General features: G+C 45.1%; 1 protein-coding gene across 4 annotated transcripts in view; it reads right to left on the reverse strand.

The window, feature by feature from the left end:
- Nucleotides 1-24,634, reverse strand: part of DPYSL2 (dihydropyrimidinase like 2) — a 91,650-nt gene that overhangs the window by 5,176 nt on the left and 61,840 nt on the right. For 2 of the 4 annotated variants that reach the window (XM_024212159.3, XM_024212161.3), the window contains exons 8-13: nucleotides 21,736-21,856; nucleotides 9,931-10,087; nucleotides 9,553-9,694; nucleotides 8,314-8,484; nucleotides 2,472-2,651; nucleotides 253-418 (exon numbers count right to left, since the gene is read on the reverse strand). In XM_024212159.3, coding sequence (XP_024067927.1) covers nucleotides 253-418; nucleotides 2,472-2,651; nucleotides 8,314-8,484; nucleotides 9,553-9,694; nucleotides 9,931-10,087; nucleotides 21,736-21,856 — 937 coding nt within the window. Of the gene's footprint in view, nucleotides 1-240; nucleotides 419-2,471; nucleotides 2,652-8,313; nucleotides 8,485-9,552; nucleotides 9,695-9,930; nucleotides 10,088-21,735; nucleotides 21,857-24,634 lie in introns of all 4 variants that reach the window. The other 2 variants (XM_024212158.3, XM_024212160.3) reach the window with 1 other exon arrangement.

Raw genomic sequence — 24,634 nt, forward strand, 5'->3', positions numbered from 1 at the left:
AATTTGTATCCCAGCTTGGGGCCCTGCCCTTTGAAGTGGATGGAGATATCGATTCCTTTGCTTTGGCTCTGAAATAAATCAGAATTCTAGGAGGGCTTCTATCCAGATTTTTTTCTTCTGCTGTGAAATGAATCTCACTGCTGTAAACCCGCCCAGTCCCTGCCTTCTCTTGTTATTGCAACCGAACCCACGGCCCCACAAGAAAACAACCAAGATTTCAACGTAATAATTTAGCCATACATAAGTATGTACCAGACAAGCTAAATCCAGACTGGTGCAGGTTCCTGACAGGTGGGGCCTGCTGTTTGGCTGGAGACGTCTTAGCCGAGGATGCTGGTGTGACAGTCTTCGGTGTCACTGATACTTCGCAGACGGGCCCATCGTACAGGCCCCGGGGGACGCCCCGCAGCTCAGCCAGCTGGAGGAAACACAAGCAATGAGCCTCCAAACAGCAAAGCTAAAGGCAGCGTTAGGAAGAGACCTGAACTGGGACCAGATGTCACCAAGTCAAAGATGTTTGATTCCAGGTTCAGTTTTTGCACTAGAATGTAAAAGCCACGCCTCTGCATGGTGCTGATGCTGATTGAGAACTATGGCTGTTCAACTGCACAAGTGAAAGGGAGACCAGCCTTTTTCCCTCCGGCTGCAATAACTTCTTTTGCATTGAATGTAATTTCACTAAATTGAGAGAAGGTCAACCAGACCTGGAAGGGAAATCAATATTTCTGGTGACCAAGGTATCCCAAAACCATGGTCTCCAGTAGTATAAATCCATTGGCTTCAAAGCACTGCAAATTATTTCCCATCAACATTTCAAAACACATTCACTCTATTCATAAGGAGTATCGCTTGCAATGAATACTTTGACAAAGTATAATCCCAAGCAAACAACTGATTCTATCCAGGAGAGGGCAGTGTTGCAGATACGGCAGTACAGCGTGTAATATTTCCCTTCTTAAAGATTTTGACAAATTAACCTATACATACAATTACGCTACAGGTCCATTTTGAAACACTCTAGGGACCAGATCCTCAGCTGTTGTAAGTCTATATAGCTATGCTGATTTCAATATAGCTACGCTGACTTCTACTGGCTGAGGATCTCTCTAATTACTTCTGTTTTGGCTTTATACCTTTTTAAAACAAATGTTCAAATTTTAGCCTCGGACTAAGTTCAGTATTTTTCAAAAGTAGAAATGTTCTCACTATATTTGTTTCAATTCATAATAGAATGTTGGGCTGGAAGGGACCTTGAGAGGTCGTCATGTCCAGCCCCTTGCACTGAGGCAGGACCAAGTAAACCTAGACCATCCCTGACAGGTGTTTTGTCCAGCCTGTTCTTAAAAACCTCTAATGACGGGGATTCCACAGCCTCCTTTGTAAGCCTATTCTACAGCTTAACTATCTTTGAGAGAGATTTTCCTAATATCTAACCTAAATCTCTTTTACTGCAGATGAAGCCCATTACTACTTGTCCTACCTTCAGTGGACATGGAGAACAACTGATCACTGCCTTTTATCATTTTTGTTGCTCTCAATTTGTCCATCTTTCCTAAAATGTGGCACCCAGAACTGGACATGATACTCCAACTGAGCTCTCATTACTTTTGAGTAGAGTGGGACAATTACCAACCATGTCTTACATACAACACTTCTGTTAATACACCCCAAAATTTTAGCCTTCCTCCCCCCCCAACCATCACATTGACTCATTCAATTTGTGATCCACCTTAACACCCATTCCTCTTCAGCAGTACTACTGCCTAGCAGTTATTCTTCATTTTGTAGTTGTGCATTTGATTTTTCCTTCCTAAGTGTAAACTTACTAAATTTAAATCTTTCAAAACTTTTGAATTTAAACCAATAATGCTGCAAACCCAATCGCAAGAAAATCAAACTATCTGCCTGAAACAAGTGTGATTTTCATTGTTTGAAGATTGATTGATTAAATGGAAAGGGAACAAAGTAAACAGCATAATTAGTTTTACTTTAAAAGTGACAAATTTATCAACTTAAACACTGTTTTTTCTTCCTATTGGGACAGGATGCAGAGTCATTTTGTTGACTCACCCTGACCACCAGACCTAATGGTTCTTACTATGGTTACTAATGGTTCCAAAGAAGTGGGCTGTAGCCCACGAAAGCTTATGCTCAAATAAATTTGTTAGTTTCTAAGGTGCCACAAGTACTCCTGTTCTTTTTACTAGTTCTTATTACTCCTGTCCATCCCTCTAAGACAGAGGGAATTTAGGAGCAGAGACAAAGATTCTGCAGGGATAGCCTAGCTCAGGCTGAGGTTACTTAGGTTACATAGTTACTTTAGAAAATGAAAGCCAACCCAGGGAAGAAAGTAAATTTGGACAATACCAACTGTTTTCTCTACGGAAGAAGTGGGGTGGGGATGTCACCTGTCCACCAGCCCCGTAACATAGACCCTTCATGAGCTAACTAGCATTCATTGATATACTCACCCTGCTCCTTGCCTTGATGCGCTTGTAAACAAAGTCAGGGAATGGCTTCCTGGGGATGTATCGTCCAGAACCCTCAGTTGCATGGAGGTTCCCATCCTCCAACACAATCTTTCCCTGGCTGATAACCACCAATGGAGACCCACGGCATTCCATGCCTTCAAAGATATTGTACTCCAGAGTCTAGGACAAAAAGAAGACATCAGCATCAAGTGTTCATCCCAATGCAAGAAGCCACGTCTTAGGCTATCGTCTAGTAAGAATCCCCCCCCCCCTTTTTTTTTTTTTTTTTTTTTAAGTAAAAACCCATGCTGATTCCCAAATTTTAGAGTTCAGGTGAGAGATAGGTGATAATGTCGATGCACTCACCCCATTATATGTGGTGACATAAAAGCAATAGTAATTAATGTTATGAAGCTAAATCCTAAGGTCTTTATTCAGTTTTTACTCAGGCAAAACTCGCACTGAGGCACAAATTGTCCTGATGAACAAATGCCAACAAGTTCAAACTTGGATGCACTATAGTTTAACCTCTTAGGCTTGGATCCTCAAGGGGCCTAGTCCATGGCTGACAAAGGGATTTAGGAGCTTGATCCAAAGCCCTTGGAAGTCATTCACTATTAGGCCTGATTTTCAGAGGTGCTGAGTACCAGCCCTTCCTACTGACTCCACATTGTGGAACAGAAGGATGGGCACATGGTTACAGCCCTTGACAGGGACTCTGAAGGACTGGGGTCCATTCTCCGCTCTGCCACAGACTCCTGTCACCTGGACAAGTCACTTTAATCCCTCTTTTTGCTTCATTCCCCATCTGTAAAATGGGAACGGTAAGTAGTGTTGCTTGTAAAAATTCAATTTAAAAATGTTCTTGTTTTATTTTGACCCACTCTTAAGAAGTTTTTTTTCTCCCCTCCCACCCTTTCGTTGTCATGTTGGTTTAGACTGTAAGCTCTTTGGGGCAGACACTTTCTCTTACTATGTGTTTTGAGCAGTGCCTAGCACAATGCAGCCCTGATCTTATCTGGGGCCCTGAGGTACCACCCTGATATAGATTAAGTCCTACATTTTAAAATCTTCATTCAGACACTTTTTTTTTTTTAAACCAGATCGTGCCTGATTTAGCCCAGGATAGACCTTCCTACACTATCTATAGAAATTCCTGGTATCTTTCCAGGTTTTTTAAACTTAATTGGATATCATTAAATAGTATATAAAGCCCTGAGGGATTATCCTAAAAAACAATATTTAGTAAATCAGTCCCTCTGAAATATTCCTCATATATCAAACCTGAACAAGCTTTTATTCTAAGTACATGTGAATAAAAGACAAAGACCATGTGAGAGAAGCAAATAAGAGCCTGCTTTATGCTCAGAGTATTGTATGCATTATTATTAATCATATTTGTATTCTATTATTGCCAATCGGTCCTGTAACAGGGTATACCAAACCTCTGAGGCCCCCTGCCGCACCCCACCTCAAAAAAGGACAGTGGAGATGGTCCTCCAAGCTGCCTAGAGTGGCTGGCTGGGACACAGCCAATCAGGGCCTAGCAGCCTAGTATAAGAAGAGCTGCAGGGCCAGAGGGAGTTCAGTTCCTTGCTGGAGCTGTAGGAGCGTGGATGGTGTGTGGCTGGCTGATACAGCTACAGAACCCTGGACAGGGCAGCACTGCCAGAAGCTAGGGAGAGCAAGAAGAAGCCCTGAGCTGGTTGCTGGAACTCCATTAGGACAAGGCCCTGAAGTAAGGGTGAAAATGTGGCCCAGGGAATTAGAGAAGCCGTGTGACATAGTTAAAGGGACACAGCAAATGGCTGTGATCTACAGGGTCCCTGGGCTGGGACCTGGAGTAGTAAGTGGGCCTGGGTCCATTAGCCACTGGGGGGAAGTGGCCTGGACACTGAGGCACCCCAAAGGGGGAACGGAATTGTAGTGGCCCAGCTGGAGAGCTGTAGCCAGGAAGCCCCAAGAGGGTGAAGACATTGTCCCCAGGGAGGGAGCCATGGGGCAGAGCAGGGACAATCAGTGTGTGCAGGTGTGCGCACTTGGCCAAGGGGGCGCTCACGAGAGGGGAGTGCATCCCATTACTGGTCCCAACTGAGAGAAAAGCCCTATTGTTTTAGCTGAAATGCGTATCTTTGAAGCACATCTTCTGTCTAAGGTGAACAGGCTGTGAGAATTTGCTCCCCAGGAGGAGGACATTGATGTTGCTCTTTCCTATTGTACTGTTTTGTCTTTAGACAATAAAATGGCTAAGTTCAGTTATTTGGTGTTTTGAACGCTTAAGAATGAACCATGTGCAGTCAAACAATTGGAAACACCTTTGAGTCACTAATACATAGAGTAGAAGCAAACATACACTGCTCAGTGATGGTTTAAAAAAAAAATCTAATCCTAATCAGATTAAAGCTAAATTGAGGTTTACAAAATGGTGTTTGTGTCAACATTTTGGTTGAGTCAGGGACTAGGCCAATCTTATTTTACTCTAATAGGATTGCACATTCTCAATTAATGGGATTTGAAATATTTGATCGGGGAGGAGACGACAAACAGGCGTTCCAGAAGAACCACTAGTAGATGCTCCACCCCTTACCTGTACTGGCATGAAAGGCTCTACTAATATGTTATTTGGGAACAGGTATTCTTGTGATCATCGGAGAGGAGAGGGGAGAGATAGCAACTTGCTCCAAGTCACTTTTGCGGAGTTAATGATGGAGTCTGCTCCTTAAGTGTGTTTGAGTGTAGTGCTACAATTAGAATGGAGGTTAAACCAAAAAGCAAATGGGATCCAGTCTGAAAAACATTGCGATTGCCCAGAAGAGAGCTAGGATAAAAGCTCAGGACTTAGGTTAGTTCCAAGCACAACAGTTTCCCTCTCTAGCTTTAATGTTTCCTTGCCAGAGAGTGGCACAGCTGCGAAATCCTGGAAAATGCGTGTTGCTCTAACATTTAAAAACAACAGAACAAACTGGTGCCCCATAATCACTAGCTCTGGTTCTGCAGCCGTAATAGCTTCTCTTGAGTTTCAAACCAGCTTTGGTTTTATCTTTTAATAAAATGTTCCTTTAAAATAAAGGATGCTAATAATTCTGCACTTGTATCACTTTTGCCTCCATCGCCAAGTGCATAAAAGGTGCTACGGATGCAAAATAACTAACAGATGCTATGTAGGGCAAGTCCCTGACCTGGAAAGCTTAGTCTTATGTTAAGATGCAACTGGGAGGGGCAAGATAAACAGAAGAGCATTACAATCATGTACAATACACAGCAGTCACCGTTCACCAGGGCCTAAAGTCTATACAGCAAGTAGTACAATGGGAATGGGCTGGGGCTTCCAGTTGCTACTGTAACCCAAATAAGGGATGACAACCATCTAAAGAGTCTCCCTACAACCTCATCCTCTTTCCTCCACCCATCCATCTTTTTATAACCAAGTGTGGAAGCCTTTAAGGCAAGGGTCACCTCTTTACTTCATGTTTATACAGCACCTACCATGATGGGGGATTTGATCTTCCAACTGCAGCCTCTAAGTGGTATTGTAATATAGAAAATATTAATGAAACCTGGGAGACTTTTGGGGTGATAAACATGCTATTTAGAAATGAATGTCTATTTTAGGTATTGCTTGTACCTATCTGGACAGTGACAGGATCTCTGTCTGGATGGGTAGATACCTGCATGAAAATTAGATATTTGTTGCCTACAAGTTAGTGGTTTGTGCTGTTTGTCTTCAGTTGAAGTCTCTCCTTTCTTGGGGTTTTAAAAGGTAGCTTTTGAGAGGTATTGGACTAGCAGCCTGAGACAATGCGGTCCAGATTATCAAAGGGATTTAGGCACCTAACTCCCATGGATTTCAATGGGAGTTAGACACCGAATTACCTCTAAGGAGGTGGGCCTGAGGTCCTCCAGCTGCAGGGCTGATAGGGCAGTCCCACAAACATGCTTTAAGCTGATATTGAGAGGCCATCTTCGGGAAGAGGGTCACTCACTGAGTGCTTGACAGCCAACAAAGCCAGAAATTCACAAACGCACCCTAGTAAGTAAGGTGCATTGGTCCTGTTGAAAATCAAGGGGACTTGTGCTCCTAAATCAGTTGAGTTTTCTGAAACTCTCTCCAGTGTGGGCCTAATTCTCCTCTGCTCTATACTGGCTGTATACTACCCTAACTCTGATGGCACTGGCTAATTGGATTGAGTTAATCCTGATTATACTGGTGTAAATCCTAGTAAATCAGGTCCTGTGTGTTTTGTGATATGGACCCATGCCTTTTGGGAACCCACCATACTTGTATCACATAGACCAAAAAAAAGCCATCAGATGGCAAGAATTTTCACATGCTACCAACCGAAGCAGGACTTGATCCAGCCCCTTATAACCATCTCTTGATCCACTCAGTCCTTGTAAGCTTTGTTTTATATAGGATCTTTCATCCACCATAATGAAGTTAATAGCCCACTTACCAAGTTAGATAGCGTTAAGGAACACAAAAGCCAGCCAAACTTATTTTTAAAAAGCCTTTGTTAATGTACCCAGGGGATCCAATCTGTGTAGGAAAATTTTGCTGCTTCAGCAGTGGAGTGAATAAAGCCATTCATGGGAAAAGCACAAGGAGGTTTTTCCAAGGAAACATTCCCCAAGTTTTTAGCCAGCAGCTACACCAGTTGTAAACAGACCCACACAGTGGTTGTTCTCTCTCTCCTGCCCTACTGCAGGGTCAGGGGGAACTTCAGCGGGCCCTGCCTGCTGATAGTGGTCCACACTGTCTCATTTCGAATATGAGACCTACTTAGTCAACTGCTGGAGCGCATGCTTAAGGATGCATAGGACTCTCGGCTGCTGTAAATTAATATAGTATCAGTAGAGCTCTGCTGATTTATTCCAGCTGACAATCTGGCCCATAGACTTTCAGGCCAGAAGGAACTACTCTCATTCATCTAGTCTAACCCTTTGAATCACACAAGACACAGAAATCCTGCAGCCAGCGGAAAAGCTCCTGGTTAAACTAGGCTGCGTTTTTAACTGAGAGGAGTTCAGTCTGCAAAATGTGAATCTGTCATTCAAACTCTCCAAAGTTCAAGAGTCCGCTTGGATCCAGACGTCTGATTCCGCCCACTATAATGACTAGGGGTCATTGGCAAAACTTAAGTCTCAAAAATCAGCTCATAACTGTGCTCATCTTAGGTTTAAATTGAACACTTCCTCCCTCCCCACCCAAAAAAAGACATTGCATCATTTATTAGCTGAAAAATGATCCCCAGAATGCAGACCGTCCTAAGTGTGAAACCAGTGTTCCTAGTCCTATGTTCGTGGGCCAGTAAACACTTATTTGCTCCTTCACACTAAGGGTGCTGCTGTGGCAGTGTGCACATGGGGTGCATGGTCTCAGTAGGACTCTACAGGAGAGTAAATTGTAACGGTGGATGTAAGTGTGAAGGATGGGGCTTTATGGCAGATTTTTCATCTTCCCCTGGAGTGCCAAGGAGGGATCATGCATCAGAATCAGGTGTGCATCAAACACACTCAATTACCTTTCATCAGAGGGAGCTGTAAGGCACATTATGGAGAACGCCAGACTAGAATTCGCACTATGCATAGTGCTCGGCTACAGAGGCCTGGTCTAGACTTAAAAAAAATTAGCTCAACCTGGCTACGTTGCCTAGGGAGGTGAGAATTTTCACACCTGGAGCACTGTAGTTAGGTCAACCTAACCCCTTGTGTAGATGCGACTATGTCAGTGGAAGAATTCTTCCATCGACCTAACCGTGGGAAGCCTCTGTACTACAGCAGGCCGGCTGTAGCTCGGTGCAGAAGGGAGGGTAGGCAGGGCTCAGCTGCAAAAGGTACTCACTATGTTATGAGTCTTGGCAGAGATTGTTTTGATACTGTCAGGATCCCAGATGACAAGGTCAGCGTCCGAGCCCACAGCGATGCGGCCCTTCCGTGGGTACAGGTTGAAGATCTTAGCAGCGTTGGTGCTGGTCACAGCTACGAACTGGTTCTCATCCATTTTACCAGTCACCTGGTGAAGGAGCAAAGAAATCACTGCATTAGCAAAGCACAAACCTGCACTAACAGCAACTAGCTAATAGCACCTCCTGCTGAAAGGAGATTCCTAAGGGCCTTGTGCTAGACAGAGATTTGTTACCATTGGATGGAGGAGGGGGCTGGCTTTGTACAGACAACATTACTTATTAATTGTAACAACCAAGCTCTGTTACTATCTTTCCTTCAAAGATGTAAAAATGCCTCGTTCTTATTAGCAGTAGATCTCAAAACACTTGAAAAAAAAAAAGGAGGTCACTGCTATTATCCCCATTTTACAGATGGGGAAACTAAGGCACACAGAGGGCAAGTGGCCTGCCCAAGGTTACCCAATGAATCAGTTGCAGAGCACCTGTGTTTCCCAAGTCTGAATCCAGTGCACTATTCACTAGGCCACACTGCATCCCTATAGCAGTGCAAATCTTAATCAAGCAGCACACAATGTGCCTGTGGGATCAGTTTATTAGACAGTTTACAGATGAGGAATCGGAGGCAACACAGAGAGAATACAGGTGGAAAGAATTACATTTCCTCGATGAGGGCTGGAGAATTTTGAGCCAGATTTTAGTCTCTGATTCAGCCCCCTGAGAAGGGATATCTAGGACCCTACATTCAACTCCTGTGCAGCCCTGGCATAGTGGCATTGTTGGGGCAGGGCCAGAGGAAACATGCAAGGGACCAGAGGAAGAGTCACCAGCGTGCTCTACACTGGCACTTCTAGGCTACAAAGCAGCCTGTAAGCAGCTATTAAGGGTGCTCAGAGCAAGTGCTGCTATAACTCACTCCACACCCCAATAGCAGCCCAGAAGTGGGAAGGTGCAAAGGTGGGTGATCCACCTCTAGACAGAGGCAGACAACATTCACTAGATTCTGTTTTAAAAATCACTTTCACTTTTTTTTGTTAGTGCCCTTTTTAGAGGCTAAACAGGGACATCAAAAAAAAAGGGGGTGAGGGGTGGGAGGGGCCCAACAAAATGTAACCCAACCATGTAACTGACCACGTCAACTAGAGAACAGATGGGAATCAGACCCCTGAGTGACATACCACAGCCTTATCCCAGATGATGGACATTCTTTCTTCAGTCCCATTGGTTCCTTCAGGGATCAAGGTAAAGTTGTCCTTTCCAACAGCTTTCTGGGCAGTGTTGAAGGTGCAGTGGGCACTGCCAGTTACCTGCAGGTCTCCGCTGAAACCCAAACAGGAGGGGACAATTACTTTATCTTCACAGCAAATTAACAACTCATGTCCTCAGAGAGCCCAGGACCTTCTGCATCATCGCACAGCACTCTCCCCCTTGAGCTAAAGCTGGAACTCTGTTAGCAGGCAGCACCAGGAAGTTATCTTTGGTGACCACCCACTAGCAGAGAATGCGTAACGTGCTTAGGCAGCATGTTCTATGAAAACGCAGCCTCGTCTACTCACCAAGCCAGCAGGGAGTTGAGAAAATCAGGAGTGGTTGGGTCAGGGCTCAGTGGTGGGGAGGTGACAAAGGCTGCAGCCTTGACCCAGTTCTTACTCCAGTAATGAGATCCATCGGTCCCCAAGCTTGCTGTGATGGGCTCACCATAGACCACGGTGCCTATGGGGCAGAAAGACACCAACAGGACAGCTGTAAGCATCACAATGCCAGCAGAGCAACATGCATCTCCAACCTCTCTGTGGGGGCCCTGCCATCCTTCTAATTAAGGGAGAACAGGGAGATAACTTGCTCCTAGGGACATTATGCCATAACTACAGCAGGATTTCTTACATCTTCCTCTGGCGTAGCTGATAGTGGCCCCTGACAGAGGCAGGATACTGGATTAGCATCGCAACTGTCCCATTCTATCCTGCTGTTAGAACCCAACCCAATCTATTTGTTACAACAAATTAGATGAGGCCAGGTGCTATAAATGCCCCAGAATTAAGGCTGGTGAAATCTGAACCAACACAAACTGTATGGTTTGGCCAAAAATTTTATCTGAAACAAAATTCTGCCTCTGTTACCCCAAGCTACCCCCACCCCTTGTTTGCAGTATCTCCAGTATCCTGGAGTGTATTCAAATGTTAACATTTCATTGGTATGGACAAATGGCCACCCCCTGCTAGTGGAAAAAAACGATGTAAAAAACGAGGTCAGTGCTGCGTATGAAATGTAGATTTGCTGATGAGATGACAACCATACAATTCCCATTTCCACGGCATCTCATGCTTGAGGGACCAGCTTAGATCAGCGTCATTAGACAAGATTGCCTGGTTAAGAGCTCCCTCAGAAGTACTCATGCTACCACTGCCTGCCATTATCTTATCTATGACCTAAGTTTTCACAAGCCACTGGTGATTTTGCGTGCCCAGCTTGAGAAACCTTAATAATGATACCACCACCTACCTCTTATATAGAGCTTTTCATCAGGAGCTCTCAAGGGTCAGTATCATGATCCATTTTACAGATGGGGAAACTGAGGCACAGAGCAGTGAAGTGACTTGCCCAAGGTCACCCAGCAGCCCAGTGACAGCAGAGATGGAAACCGAGCCCATGTCTCCTGAGTCTCAGTCCCCGGCTCTATCACTAGGCCTTAGGGTGACCAGACAGCAAGTGTGAAAAATCAGGGCAGGGGATAATAGGAGCCTATATAAGAAAAAGACCCCAAAATCGGGACTGTCCCTATAAAATTGGGACATCTGGTCACCCTAGGCCTTATGGCCTCACAGAGGCCTGATTTTTAGAGTGTGGGTACTCAGCATTTTCTGAAACTCGGGGCCATTTATGGCAACTCGAGTCAGGCACCCAAAACCACTAGTTACTTTTGAAAACATACGCCCTTCAGTATTTGTGAGTTAACAGTGAAAGTCTTGTTCTTGATGAGCATTTAGAGCAGCAAATGTTGCCAGTTTATTAGATGCCTCATAATGGGACCATAGAGATAAGAGCTGGGAGAAAAAACAGAGTGTCTGAAGGCCCATTACAGGATAAATCAGAAGGGATCTGATAAAAAATGTAGCAGAATGAAGATTTTGTTATATTTACAGTAACGCTGTCATAAACTGAGACTGGGGCCCATAGTGCTAGGTGCTGTACATACACACAGAGAGAATCTCTGCCCGCAAGAGCTTAGAGTCTAAATAGAAAGGACAAAGGGTAGAAGAAAGGAAGTATTATCCTCATTTTACAGAGGGGGAACTGAGGCACAAAGAAGAAAGATGTTTTCCTCAATGTCTGTGGCACAGCAAGGAAATGCAACCAGATCTCTTGAGTCACAGTCCAGTGCTTTAACCACAAGACCTCTTTAGAGAAGTATTTTTAACCACAGGCAGGAACAGCCCATGTTTCAGGGCATGATTCTTTACATGGGTGGGATCCACTATCATTGTCTGCATACAGAGCACATACTGGAGGCTGCAACTTCAGAATCCCTGACAGCTGCTAGTGGCACTGAACTATTAACCAAATGAACCCCTCTGAGCTCTATCTAATGCATCCCTCACTGTGGCATCCAAGCACAGATCCTTATTGTGCTACTACTCACGTGCAAAGAAGGCATCTGGGGCTCTGTGGGTTTTCAGACACCAAGAATAGGCAAAAAGCGGGGCAAAGACCATCGAATCTGGCCACTTTCCTGTGACAGAATGCTGAAGGTGCATCCTAGAGAACAGGCCTTAAGTGTGGATCATAATGGCTTGGCCTCCTACCCTGTCACTGGGACTGTTTAAGAGACAATTCTCCAGCAGAAGAGGAGCCTGCCAGGGAGTACTCGCAGCAAATAGGTTCAGGGGTCATGAAACCGGAACAAGGCAAAGGGCACGCTGGATATGAAAGGGAAGCCTGTTTATACCCAATACATTGGAGAAATTGTTCTCGCAAGCTATCTTTCATCTTGCAGGGCTGCCAAGGACAGTGTCTGCAGGGAATATTCACCATGCAATTGCCACCATGTGCATCTGGCTTTACATAAAGTTCTTCCCCCCCTCCCCATTAAGAAATCAATTACCTTTTGTTCATTCATCTGGACGTTCTTCAGTGACTCACTCTCTACCCTCTCAGGGTTGTGGGTGCCAGCTGTGTGGCCCGCTCTCTGTTGTGTAACTCTGCTTTGCATGCCATGTTTTTAAGCTTGTGTAACTTGTACAAAAAGTCACCTACTAGGGGCAAATGCCATTTTGCCCTGGAATTGTACATAAGCTACCACCAAAGAGAGAGGATGGCCTAGTAGTCAGTGCTCTCTCCTACAAGATGAGACAGACCACTTCAATTCCCTGCACTACCACAAACTTTCTGTGTGACCTTGGCCAAGTCACTTAGCCTCTCTGTGGCTCAGTTCCCCATCTGTAAAATGGGGATAATAATTTTTCCCTACCTCCTAGGGGTACTATTAAAAGATTGTGAAGCACTCGGAGATCTACTGAGAGATAACAAACAGGAGCAGCAACCAGGGGAGTTTTGTGAGGAGCGACGATGAGATCCTTGGCGTGAGTTTGAATGGTAGCTTATTTGTTGCGTGCTTGCTTGCCGTGTGCCTGCTTGACTGAAGATTGTAGTGTTGTCTGTTGGTGGGGCTGGGTGCTAGGCAAGACTCAGAGCTTCCTAACAAGGCAGTAGCCATCCATCCATTAATCTCTACTGCCTTTAGGATCCCTTGACAAGAGGCCACGGCTAACTCAGGGAAAACAGGGGCTTAAAAAGCCAGCTCTTAAACAACCAGAGGAGCTAGTGAACAGGTGAGTTTTATGGGGGAGTTTAAAGGAGTGGGAGAGCCAGATACACCTAAAAAACACACTCTAAACTTAGGCCAATAAACAACACAACCCCAAAAAATAAACAAAAAACCCTGCAAGAGTCAAAATAATGCAGGCAGAAGTCTAGCAGCAGAGTGGGGACTATCCGGTTTATTGCAATGAATGCAGCACATACGATTACCTGCCTTGTGGACAGGTGGCATATGTCTGCATTCAGTGCAAGCAACTCAAGGCCCTCAAAGACCACGTACGGGCTCTTGAGAGTGGCTGAACTGGAGAGAGAGAAGTACATAGATGAGACCCTCCTTCCAAATGATGTCATGGTATCCTCTCTCACTGAGGATACCCCTCCAGGGGAAGGGACCTCAGTTATTAGGAAGAGCAAGGTAATAGTAATGGAGGATTCGATCATTAGAAAGAAAGATAGTTGGATTTGTTACAACCGGGAGAAATGCAAGAACTGCCTGTCAGATGCAAAGGTTGTGGATCTCATGAGATATCTAGACAGACTTATGTGCAGTTCTGGGAAGGAGCACTGTAGCTACACAGAGACATGGGGAAAGATAGAGAGATCCTGGAGGCCAATTTAGGCTCCCAGGCAAGAGATTAAAATCCAGGACCTCCATGGTAGCATTCTCTGAAATGTTTCCAGTTCCATGTGCAGGGCCAGTTGGACAGGCAGAACTGCAGGGTATCAATGCGTGGATGAGATGATGGTGTTTGGAGGAGGGATTTAGGTTTATGAGGAACTGGGGAACCTTTTGTGAAAGAAGGAGCCTATACAGGAAGGATGGGCTCCAACTAAACCAAAATGGAACCAGATTGCTGGCATGTAAAATTAAAAAGGTCACAGAGAAGTTTTTAAACTAAGGGCTGGAGGAAAGTCGACAGGTGCAGAGGAGCACACGGTTCGGACAGACATCACTTAGGCAAGGATTTATTAAAGGGGATGCTCTATATCCTAGTAAACAGGAGAGGATAGAAGCTGATAAAGTACAGGTAGGAACTGTGGAGAAACAGTCAAATGAAAGAGTCCCATTCAATATTGACAAATTTTTAAGTGTTTGTATTCCAGTGCTTGAAGTCTAAATATTAAGATGGGTGAACTTGAGTGCCTGGTATTAAATGAGGATATTGATATAACAGGCATCACAGAAACTTGGTGGAATGATGATAATCAATAGGGCCCAGTAATAACAGGGTACAACATATACAGAAATGACAATGTAGGTCGTGCTGGTGGGGGAGTGGCACTACATGTGAAAGAAAGCATAGAGTCAAATACAGTAAAAATCTTAAATGAATCAAACTGTATCACAGGATCTCCATGACTAGAAATTGCATGCTTGAATAAGCGACAAAGGGTCCTGTGGCACCTTGTAGACTAACAGAAGTATTGGAGCATAAGCTTTTGTGGGTGAATACCCACTTCGTCAGAAGCATGTGGTGGAAATTTCCAGAGGGAGATATAATATGCAGGCAAGAATCAGTCTAGAGATAACGAGGTTAGTTCAATCAGGGAGGATGAGGCCCTCTTCTAGCAGTTGAGGTGTGAACACCAAGGGAGGAGAAACTGCTTTTGTAGTTGGCTAGTTCTGTTAGTCTATAAGGTGCCACCGGAACCTTTGTCGCTTTTTACAGATCCAGACTAACATAGCTACCCCTCTGATGCTTGAATAATACTTGATTGGCACAGTATAGCAGTAGGAATATATTACTGAGCTCCTGACCAAGGATGGTGACAGTGACTATGAAATGCTCAAGGAGATTAGAGAGTCTACAGAAACAGAAAACCCAATATTAATGGGGAATTTCAACTCTGCCCAGATTGACTGGGTGCATTGCCAGAAGTTGCGACTGGATGACAGAGGGAGGAACACTTGATAAATTGCCCTGTTCTGGTCATTCACTCTGAAGCATCCGGCATTGGCCACTGCCAGAAGACAGGATACTGGTCTAGATGGACCACTGTTCTGGACGGTATGGGAGACTAGTAACAGCCTCTAGCACCTTTAATTTGTAGGTTGTTGGTTCAATTCCAGGCCAGTTCCACAGCAACTGAAAGACTGTTTAACAGCCTGAGTGCAATGAATAGGCAGTTTCTATAGTCTATCAACCAGATTTAAAAACAAGTCTTAATCAGTTAGGCTAACCCATCAGTTAGAAAAATGTCATTGCTATCACGTTAGGCACATATCGGGTGGTCCTCACCAGAGTGGATGTAGATGCTAGAAATGGTGCAGTTTTTCTCTGTCATGTAATGTTTAAATGTTGTCGGGAATTCTATCTGAAAGAATTGTAAAAATCACAAAAAAGGACCACAACTCGAAGAAACAGTCTAATTTTGACCGAAATTGGTAGAAAGCTTCTAAATACAACTGATAATGCAAAAAATTTGTCATTATTTGTAGAGTGGACGGATTTGAGAAAAAGTCCAAAGACTCCTGCACCAGCAACTGCTGTTAACATGGTGTACGCCACAATGAAATATTTTCAAGATACATGTCGCTCTCTGGGCCAGGACTGAACCTGTAACGCATATGATGAAGGAATCTACTGCAAAGCACAGTTGATTAAATGGAGGAATCACAATGAATTTGACAATGATCACCTTGAGATGGAAGGCATGCATCATGCAAAGAATTTCATAGGTCATACAGGCAGTGTAATGCAGGAAAGTGAGTTTCAAGACACCCATGTGGAAGTCAGCATCCATGATGCTTCAGTCATCAGCCATGCTTTAAGAGGAGAAGCATATAACCATGGTGTTAGAATCCACAAACTTATGAGTGAGGTAATGAGTTGCTTGAAATGGATGGAACTTAGTGATTCCATGAACAACGATGTTCTCCCAAAAGATGCAAAGAGATGCATCTTAGAGAAAGCTTGAACATGAACTAAAGCATTTGAAGATGTGGAGAAGGCACATATAGGAACCAGAGTGGAAGCACAGAATGATCTTTCAGGCCTTATGAACCATCATTCCACCAACTCATGGACACTTATGTTACCCAAGGAAAAAACTGTTTAGATATATTTCTGTTCTGGAAAAACTATATAGCAGATTTCTCCTTTTTACTGATAGATTTCATAGCAGCAAAAATAAAAAATAACAAGTCCATGGAGCTTAAGACATTTGCAGAGATGATTCCACTTAATATCCAGTGTGGTCATATGAACTGGGCTAGATGGGATTGTGTAAAATGTAGCAGAAGCCAGACTTCTGGCAGAGGAGATGTATCATGCCCTGGTTAATAGTCAAGAAGCAGTATACTGGACTGCCAGAGCCTTCAGAGGTGTATGGTATGATATGGCCATAGAGCAGTCTCTCAACAAGGACCGTGGGAAGCATCAGCATCTTTGCACAAAGGATAAGGCTCTGACCAGGGAATACCTGACTGCACATTTTAAGGCAGCTGTAACAACTATGGCCAAACAAACGGGTGGAATACAACCTTCAGCAACAGAGTTCCACAAAGAAGCTGCCCCAAAGTGCCTGGCTGCAAATGAAACTGCTGGCCAAGATATTATAAAAGCCGTGACTGAAAGAATGACAAATCCGTGTTGCACTGAACCTGGAAGAAGCCCAGACAATAGAAAGCCGCTTGTGAACATTGCAACATTTTCTGTGGCCCACACTTGAAACTGCACGAAGTTTGTGTGTGATAAGAGAGAATGGCACACAAGGAATGAAGCAGCTTGTAACCAATAGGCTGCAAAGGGGTGAGGCAGGCCTCTTTGATTCCATGAAAAGGCATCATCTCAAATTGTTTGGTAAACTCAACAAAACAGATGAACAAAAGAAGACGCAGACAGCACAATCAATAACTATTGATAGTCAGCAAGCTGACAGGTATTGCCCAGTTCAGAGATGTTGATATCCAGGGTTTGATGAAGTATGTCCTGGCACCTGTCCCACTTTCCCTCTTCAACTTGGATGGATCTCTAAGAAAGACCCAAAAGAGCAACACATTGTCTTGGCTGGAGAAAAATCTGTCAATGGTTGAGTTAGCCAACGTTAGCTATTATTGACCTCCTGATCCTTCTGCAGATGGTGTGCACTGATACTGCCAAGTGCAAAACTTTTGGCGAGCTGCTTGATCAGCTGCTAAACATTATCCCTAGACTAACATGTCAATTCACTGCTGCTGTTGGTGACAACTATGCAGATGAAGACTCAATCAAATCTGGTGAGCAAGCCTATGGGAGGAATGTCCAAATGCAAGAAGTTTGAAACCCCACTGTGTTAACACCATTACCAAACCAACGCTTGAAGAGCTCATCACATTCAAAGAACAAATCTAACATTGCAAACTTCCTCCTCAGTGACTGGATCGTGAAGTGTGAACAGAGTTTGTTGCTTGATGCTGAAGCATACCTTGCTGGTGGGTTTCACGACCTCTCACGAGCAGTGAAAGTAGTGCCAGGCCACCATTCTGCAATACCAGAACTTGAGGCAGATCACGAGGAAGCAGATTCGCGCATGGTTTTTGCACATTGCTGATGCAAAGCAAACACTTGGAGTAAACTGGGTGCTAATGCAGAGCTTGGACTCAGAGGTTGCATCTACGTGCCCAAGACATTGCTCTGTTCTTGGGGTAGATGAATTCTATTTCAAAACTGGAGTTGGCCCAAAGAAGAGATTCGTTCCCATGCACAGCGTAGCTAGGGAATGGGGAACAGACGTGTGTCTTGTGTCACCATTCATGCTGTCAATGGATTTGACTGTACTTCAGCTTTCAGTGACATGGGAAAAAGAGATGGCTGAAGCTAGCAGCTGAGCCCCCGGAGAAGCGGGTGGCGAAGGAATTTAGAGCTCCTCTCTCCCTCCCCCCCCAACCAACCCACCCACCCACCCTGAACAGCAGGAATGTGCGGGAAGGAACGCTCCAGAATTTTTTTTATTTTTTTTTTAATAATAATGGAGATATCCTATCTCCTAGAACTGGAAGGGACCTTGAAAGGTTATTGAGTCCAGCCCCCTGCCTTCACTAGCAGGACCAAGTACTGATTTTGCCCCAGATCCCTAAGTGGCCCCCTCAAGGATTGAACTCACAACCCTGGGTTTAGCAGGCCAATGCTCAAACCACTGAGCTATCCCTCCCCCCCCCCCCCACACACCCCCATTTGGACATCCCAACCCTCAGTCTCGGGGCTCTGTGTCTATGGCAGGCATTGAGACTGCTTGTTCCCAGTCCCCCACTTGGTCTTGGGTGCAAGGCTGCAGCCTGCGCTGATGGGATCTATTCTGCATCCCCCCACCCTGTGCTTGTGGCATTCCCCTTCTCAGCTCTCTTACTGTTAGTGATGTGTCTGTGGTACGAACCAAGCACATCCACCCTCAACAATCCCTCTCCTCTGGCCTCAGGGCTAATACGTCAGTGGCATGCCCATTCTCAGCTCCCTTTTGGCCACAGTGCTCTTCGCAACGTCTCTCCCACTGGATCTCCCGCTGCATTGCGGACTGTTATGCTCTCTCTGGCATTCCCCCACCACCACACCGGGAGTCATGGCCCCGAGGGCTCATGCCGCCACGGCCGCTTTCCTTGTTGACTTCCCGTGGCAGGACATTGGCCGGGCGGCCACTTGGTCCTCCGTCCATACCTTTACAACCCATTGTGCCCTTGCCCCTGCGGCGGATGCGGCTGTTGGCCATGCCGTCTTTCAGACTGTGACTTCTGGAGAGCCCTCGTGCCCACCCCCACACTGTGTACTGCTCGGCACTCTCCCACCTCTGGAATCCACATAGGGACCAGCACTCAAAGAAGAGGAGAAGGTTACTTACTGTAACTGGAGGTTTCTTTGAGATGTGTGGTCCCTATCTGGATCCCAATCCTCCATCCCCTCTGTTCCGGGCTCTGCTCCTGCCTGGTAAGAGGGAACTGGAGTGGCATCGACCCTCATGGCCTCTTAAAGCCTCGGACGCACCACGCGGTGGGCGCACGACATACGTGTGGGTCAACGAACACCACTATGAACAGTTGCGGCTCTGAGGCACGGCGAGAATGCTCAAATACATTTGTTAGTCTCTAAGGTGCAACTCTTGTTCTTTTTGCGGATACAGACTAACACGGCTGCTACTCTGAAAACCCACATTTGGAATCCACATAGGGATCATCACTCGAAGAAGAACCTCGGACCATTACTTTGAATTCATGGCATGGACCAAGCTGACCTAACCAGAGAGTTAATGAAGAACCAACGAGCAGCTGAATCAAGTAGTCCTTGCTCAGTAGCACTAGCAAGGGCAGTAACTGAAGACCAACCCAACTGCAGCTTTTTCAAAGTCAACAGTGGTATCTTTTCTATATTGTGGTAAGAAGCTAGTATCTAGATAACACGCGCTACGAGTTGTTTGCCAAGAAGAACAAAACAAGTGAGAAACCCTTCAGGCTGCACAATTATGTGCAAATCATCAGCTATACATATGGACTCGTGCAACAGTTCAGTATCTTCAAGTGTCCCCTGTCAAAACCAGATGGGTGACAGACAGCAAGGGACATCTTGTTCCTCAAATGATGGTCCTCCACCTGCGCCAAAAGTCATCCTCGCCTTTGGGCAGCATTGCTGAGGAGATGGAAATGCCGCAGGGAAGATTTGATGTGATCCTATGCAGGCAACTGTGACAGTGATGAATATAGGAACACATCAGACACAGGTTGTGAGGGGCAATAGAAAGATTTCAACTATCTGACTATTTTTTTAAGTAAATTATAGCTCAAAGTGGTGTGGGATTAAACATTTAGTAACTCATAGTTAGTTATATGTAGGGATTACATCAGAGTACGTTATTCACACAGTATATTCATGCAAAACATTCTACAGATCTTCTGCTAAGAATCATTACTGTAATATAAATAGTTTACATTTATTGTCATTGTATTCAGTGATACTAAGAAGATAATTACAGTTATACCATGTGGGCATTAGACATACAGTTTTGATGTTGTCTGCTCGGCCTGAGGCATGTTTTATAATTAGGAGGTAGGGGTCTTATTACCTGCATCATTTGATAAAAGCAGCAGACAGATATCAGTCAATTCTACAAATAATGACAAATATTTTGTGACAGAGAAAAACTGACCCACTTCCAGCACCTACATCCGCCCTGGTAATCACCACCAGATATGTACCGAACATGGTAGCAATGAAATTTTTCTACCTGATGGGTTACTCCTTAATGCCCAAAATGGGTCTGGGCTGGTAGACTGCTAGCCCACATCCCAAAAACTACCACCTCTATTGGCTGTCTTTACAATTGTGACCAAGGGTCGAGGGATGTTTTTTGTGGTTAGTGCACATGACTAGGACTCGAAAGAGCCAACTTCAGTTCCTGACTCTGCCACAACCTCCTTGGCCAAGTCTTTTAATCTCTCTATCACTCAGTTCCTGGCCTATAAAGTGGGAATAACACTTCCCTATCTCCCAGGGGCGTTCGGAGGATAAATTCAGTCATTGGTTGAGTGCTCAGACATACAGTCTCATCATTGTGTGAATTTATTCTCTCATTTCTAGGTATCTCTCTCGGTCCCAAATGAGGCCTGATGCTGCTTGTGCTGTCCCAGTTCTGTGGCTAAAAGAGAACCCCCTCAATCCTTCTGACCAGCTCTGAATTAATTTAAACGGGAATCATGGGGTCTAAGCACTCACGAATTCTCTCCCCCCGCATTGGAGTTTGCTGCAGTAGGAACTAATTCTTCCAGCACCTTGCCCCCACATGGAAACTGATGTCATTTGTGTATTTGTTTGGTTTTTATTTAGATTGCATCAAATTAAATCCAATCCTTGAGTGCAAAGGGAAAAAAAAAATCCTCCCACTTCAACGCCCACCCTGGATGATTTAAATGGAAATTAACAAGGCTTTAGTAGCAGAATAAAGGGATGAAACCGGAGATCTCTCCGCTGTTTAACTGTAATTCCACTGAGGCTGGAAAGCAGTGATGTCATTTGCTTGCCCTGCTTAAGCTAATGCCCTTCTTAAGAGCAGCACCGCTCACTTTTTCCTCCCCCATTTGCCCGAGAAGCAGAAGATAATGAGCCAATGCCAGCGTTGAATTTGGACCAACGCAGCAATGTGGAGTATAGACATCAGGAAGGTGAGAATACTTCTCTCTGTTGAAGCTGCCCCTGGAATATTGTGTTTATTTCTGGGTGTAGAAGGGAGCCGTACAAAAGAAAGACAGGGGAGTTGGAAGGAGTGAGTTACAAGGAAAGAGGTTTGTGTAATATGACTAAATGATTAAAGGCAGGGCACCTGATAACTGTCTAATGGAGGAAATTACTGAGGGTAATGGGATAAATATTCAGAGAGAGAACATTTGGGCTGAAGATCAAGAAAAACTTCCAGACAGCCTATCAGGCTTCCCACGGGAAGTGATACAGAGCCAGTTGTTTGGGACATTTAAACCCCAACCTGGACAATACTAGAAAAACGTCCTTCAGCGAACAATCCCGGCTTGGCAGGGAGACAGGCTGGATGATCTCATAGGACTTTTCCATCTATGAATAACTTACCCTTTTTCCTGGCCTGAGCAATAACATCTGCGGCACTTTTGCTCATCACCTTGGTGATGTACAGAGGGCAGTTGGTCTGGTTGGCGATGGTTATTGCCCGGTTCACTGCTTCGGCCTCCACCTAAAAAATAAAGCCAGCTGTATGTAAGAACAAGCTCGGCTTAGCGTGGCCAGCTCTTCCGACTCACCCAGTTACAACTTTGTTTTCTTAAGAGCAGAGGGTGCGGGGGACTCAAAGGAGTGGGTTTGGTGGCTTTAAGCCATTTAGATTCCAGGTGCTGTCGGGATTGGATTGGTCCTTGCCATAAACTGGGGCAGCCTCGAGAGCTGCTCCAATTTAGAGCCTCCATGCACACAGGCTGCTCTGCAGCATCTCAAATCCCCATCGCTGGTCCAGTCCTGCCCCCAGCTTCCTCCTACCCTGCCCCCTCCGCTGGGAATTTTCCTCAGTTCCTCCCCAGGTTGGATCCAGGGTTTACAGCTTTCACGGCACTCTGATCCCTTTACCTGATTTACAGAAGCTGGAACCGCAATGCCAATTTCACCCACAGGATTTTTCCGTACAAGGACAGATCACATGCCTAATATTATCGTTATTGGTTGAGTGCACTCAGTGTGCTCAGCACTGCACCGAGATGGTCCCTGCCTTGAGCACTTTACTATCTAACATCATGTCCTTCTATCCTTCCTCGGGAAATACCTGAGGCATTGGAGAAAAGCATGTTTCCCCATAAATGATCCACCAGTCATTAAGTGCTGTACATGGGAGAAAATTCCTTCCTGACCCTTGCAGGCAATACACCCTGACGCATGAGAATCAATTGTCCTTATTATGCATTACTACACATTTTAGTCAGTTTCTTTATTCAATCATAGGCATATCAGTGAAATTCACCCTTATGCAGAGGGCCAACACAATGCCAATGCATCAGTTAAGCCCTAAAATTTCATCCAATAGGAAAAAGGACACCCAACAAAATAAACAGCAACCCATCCCCTTAATGCCCACACCGGGGAAAGGGACTGGCCTTGAACACTGCAGGCTCTGGTAAGCCGGTGGGAGAAGTCAGTTCTAGAGCTGACAGCCCTGCCACCAGATGGTTACATCTTGCAGGAATTAGGCCTGTTAGATGTTGAGCCCCTTCAATTCAATGGAAACTTCAGCTCCACTGCCTCTTTCAGGATCAGGCCCTTCGCTAAAGCTTTGTTGTTATTGGGCTTGCAAGGGAGCAGAACATGGCCAAGGCACCATTAACTGCATTGAAGCAGCTGACCTCAAGTGAAAAGGTGGCTCTCTATGACTTGGGCTGATTCTCATTTTAGGCAGCAGCATCACATGCAATGTATCCTAATTACGCTGAAGGAGGAACGAGCGTCTGTGCATCTACTTCAAACTGCAGGAGGGAGATGTAACAAACAAGCCAAATAAGGGAACGGCCCCGTCCATTACATCAGAGTCTGATTCCTGCTTAGGATGCACTTCGGAAGACTGAGCTAATCCTCCATGATGCTGGGCATCCTCTTTTCCGTTTGAAGTCAACGGGACTGGAGGGTGCTCAGCAGTTTGAGCCCAAGTGTCATGCAGTTTTCCTCCAATGCCACCATCTGTTATTGTTTTCCTTATGCAATCAGGAAAATATGTCAAGGAATACAAGGGTGGATGGGAAATTTGGATGCAGATGTTTGCGCACAGCATCCAGGAAACAGTCCCCATCCCCAGAGCCAACAATAGGGGAAAAAAGGAGAGGATTTGTGTTCCAGTCCGGCCGGGCATTGTTCCTCTCAACCCACAACAGCATTTGAAACTGAAAGATTTATGGCTGGCACTAAAATGCCTTTGGATGCTGCTTGACTGAACAAAGTTGAAGGGAAGTAAATAAAAAAGGGGGGAGCTGTGAAAATGATCTCACCCACTGGGCTTTCAGCAGCACCACATCTGGCACCCTTAGCAAAGCCCTGAGACTTTGGAGGAACAATCAGAATCTCCTTGTACAGAAAGGACGGCCCTCACAGAGCTAAGATTCCATGGTGCAGTGTCCAGCCCAGAGATACTGAAAGCTCAGAGGAGTACAATACAGCGGGAACAGAATTTAGGACCAAATCCTGTGTTGTTACTTATGCAACAATTTTCAAAAGGACCCTAAGGGATTTAGGTATCCATCTCCCACTGAATGTCAGTGTGACATGGGCACCTAATCCCAGCGCAATCAATGGGAGAGGAAGGATGGTCCAATGATTAGGACACCAGCCTAAGTCCCAACTCCACCACAAACTTCCTGTGTGACCTTGGTCAAGTCACTTGGTCTCTCTGTGCCTTAGTTTCCCATGTGTAAACAGGAGCCTTAGCACTTCCCTACCTCACAAGAATATAAATACCTAAGATAGATAGAACTTTGTCCCTATGTACAAATTCCCACTGACTTCTAAAGAAGTTTTGCCCAAACAAGGACCAAGTAAACAATGAACAACAACTTGAGGGTTTGGAGCACAGAGAACTCAGCTAGAGTGAAAATCCAATGCAGAGTCAGATCCAGAAACCTTTATTCAGACAAATCTCCTGAGTTAATGGGAATTTGCTGAGGTTTAAAATATGCAAGAACCCCAGGATTTGGCCTAAGTAAAATCAGAATAAGGGCTTCAAAATCAGGGCCAGAAGGAAAGTTCTGAATAGTTTCACTTTGCAAGCTGCAGATAGCAATTCCACTTATAGCTCAGCTTTCAGTGAAAATGAGGATGTTCCAGGAGGGAAGAGGTTCCAGTGTATTGAGGATTCCTTGGGGACTACTGTGACATTTTGAGAAAGCACAATCCAGTGGCTGAACCAGAGAGTGATGAGTCACGTAATCTGGGTCCTCCATCATCTACAGCCCCCGCTGTGTGACCTTGGGCAAGGATCTCA

This window comes from Terrapene carolina, unplaced genomic scaffold (genome assembly GCF_002925995.2).
Source record: "Terrapene carolina triunguis isolate 2854851 unplaced genomic scaffold, T_m_triunguis-2.0 Scaffold53, whole genome shotgun sequence".
NCBI classification, from domain to species: Eukaryota; Metazoa; Chordata; order Testudines; family Emydidae; genus Terrapene; species Terrapene triunguis.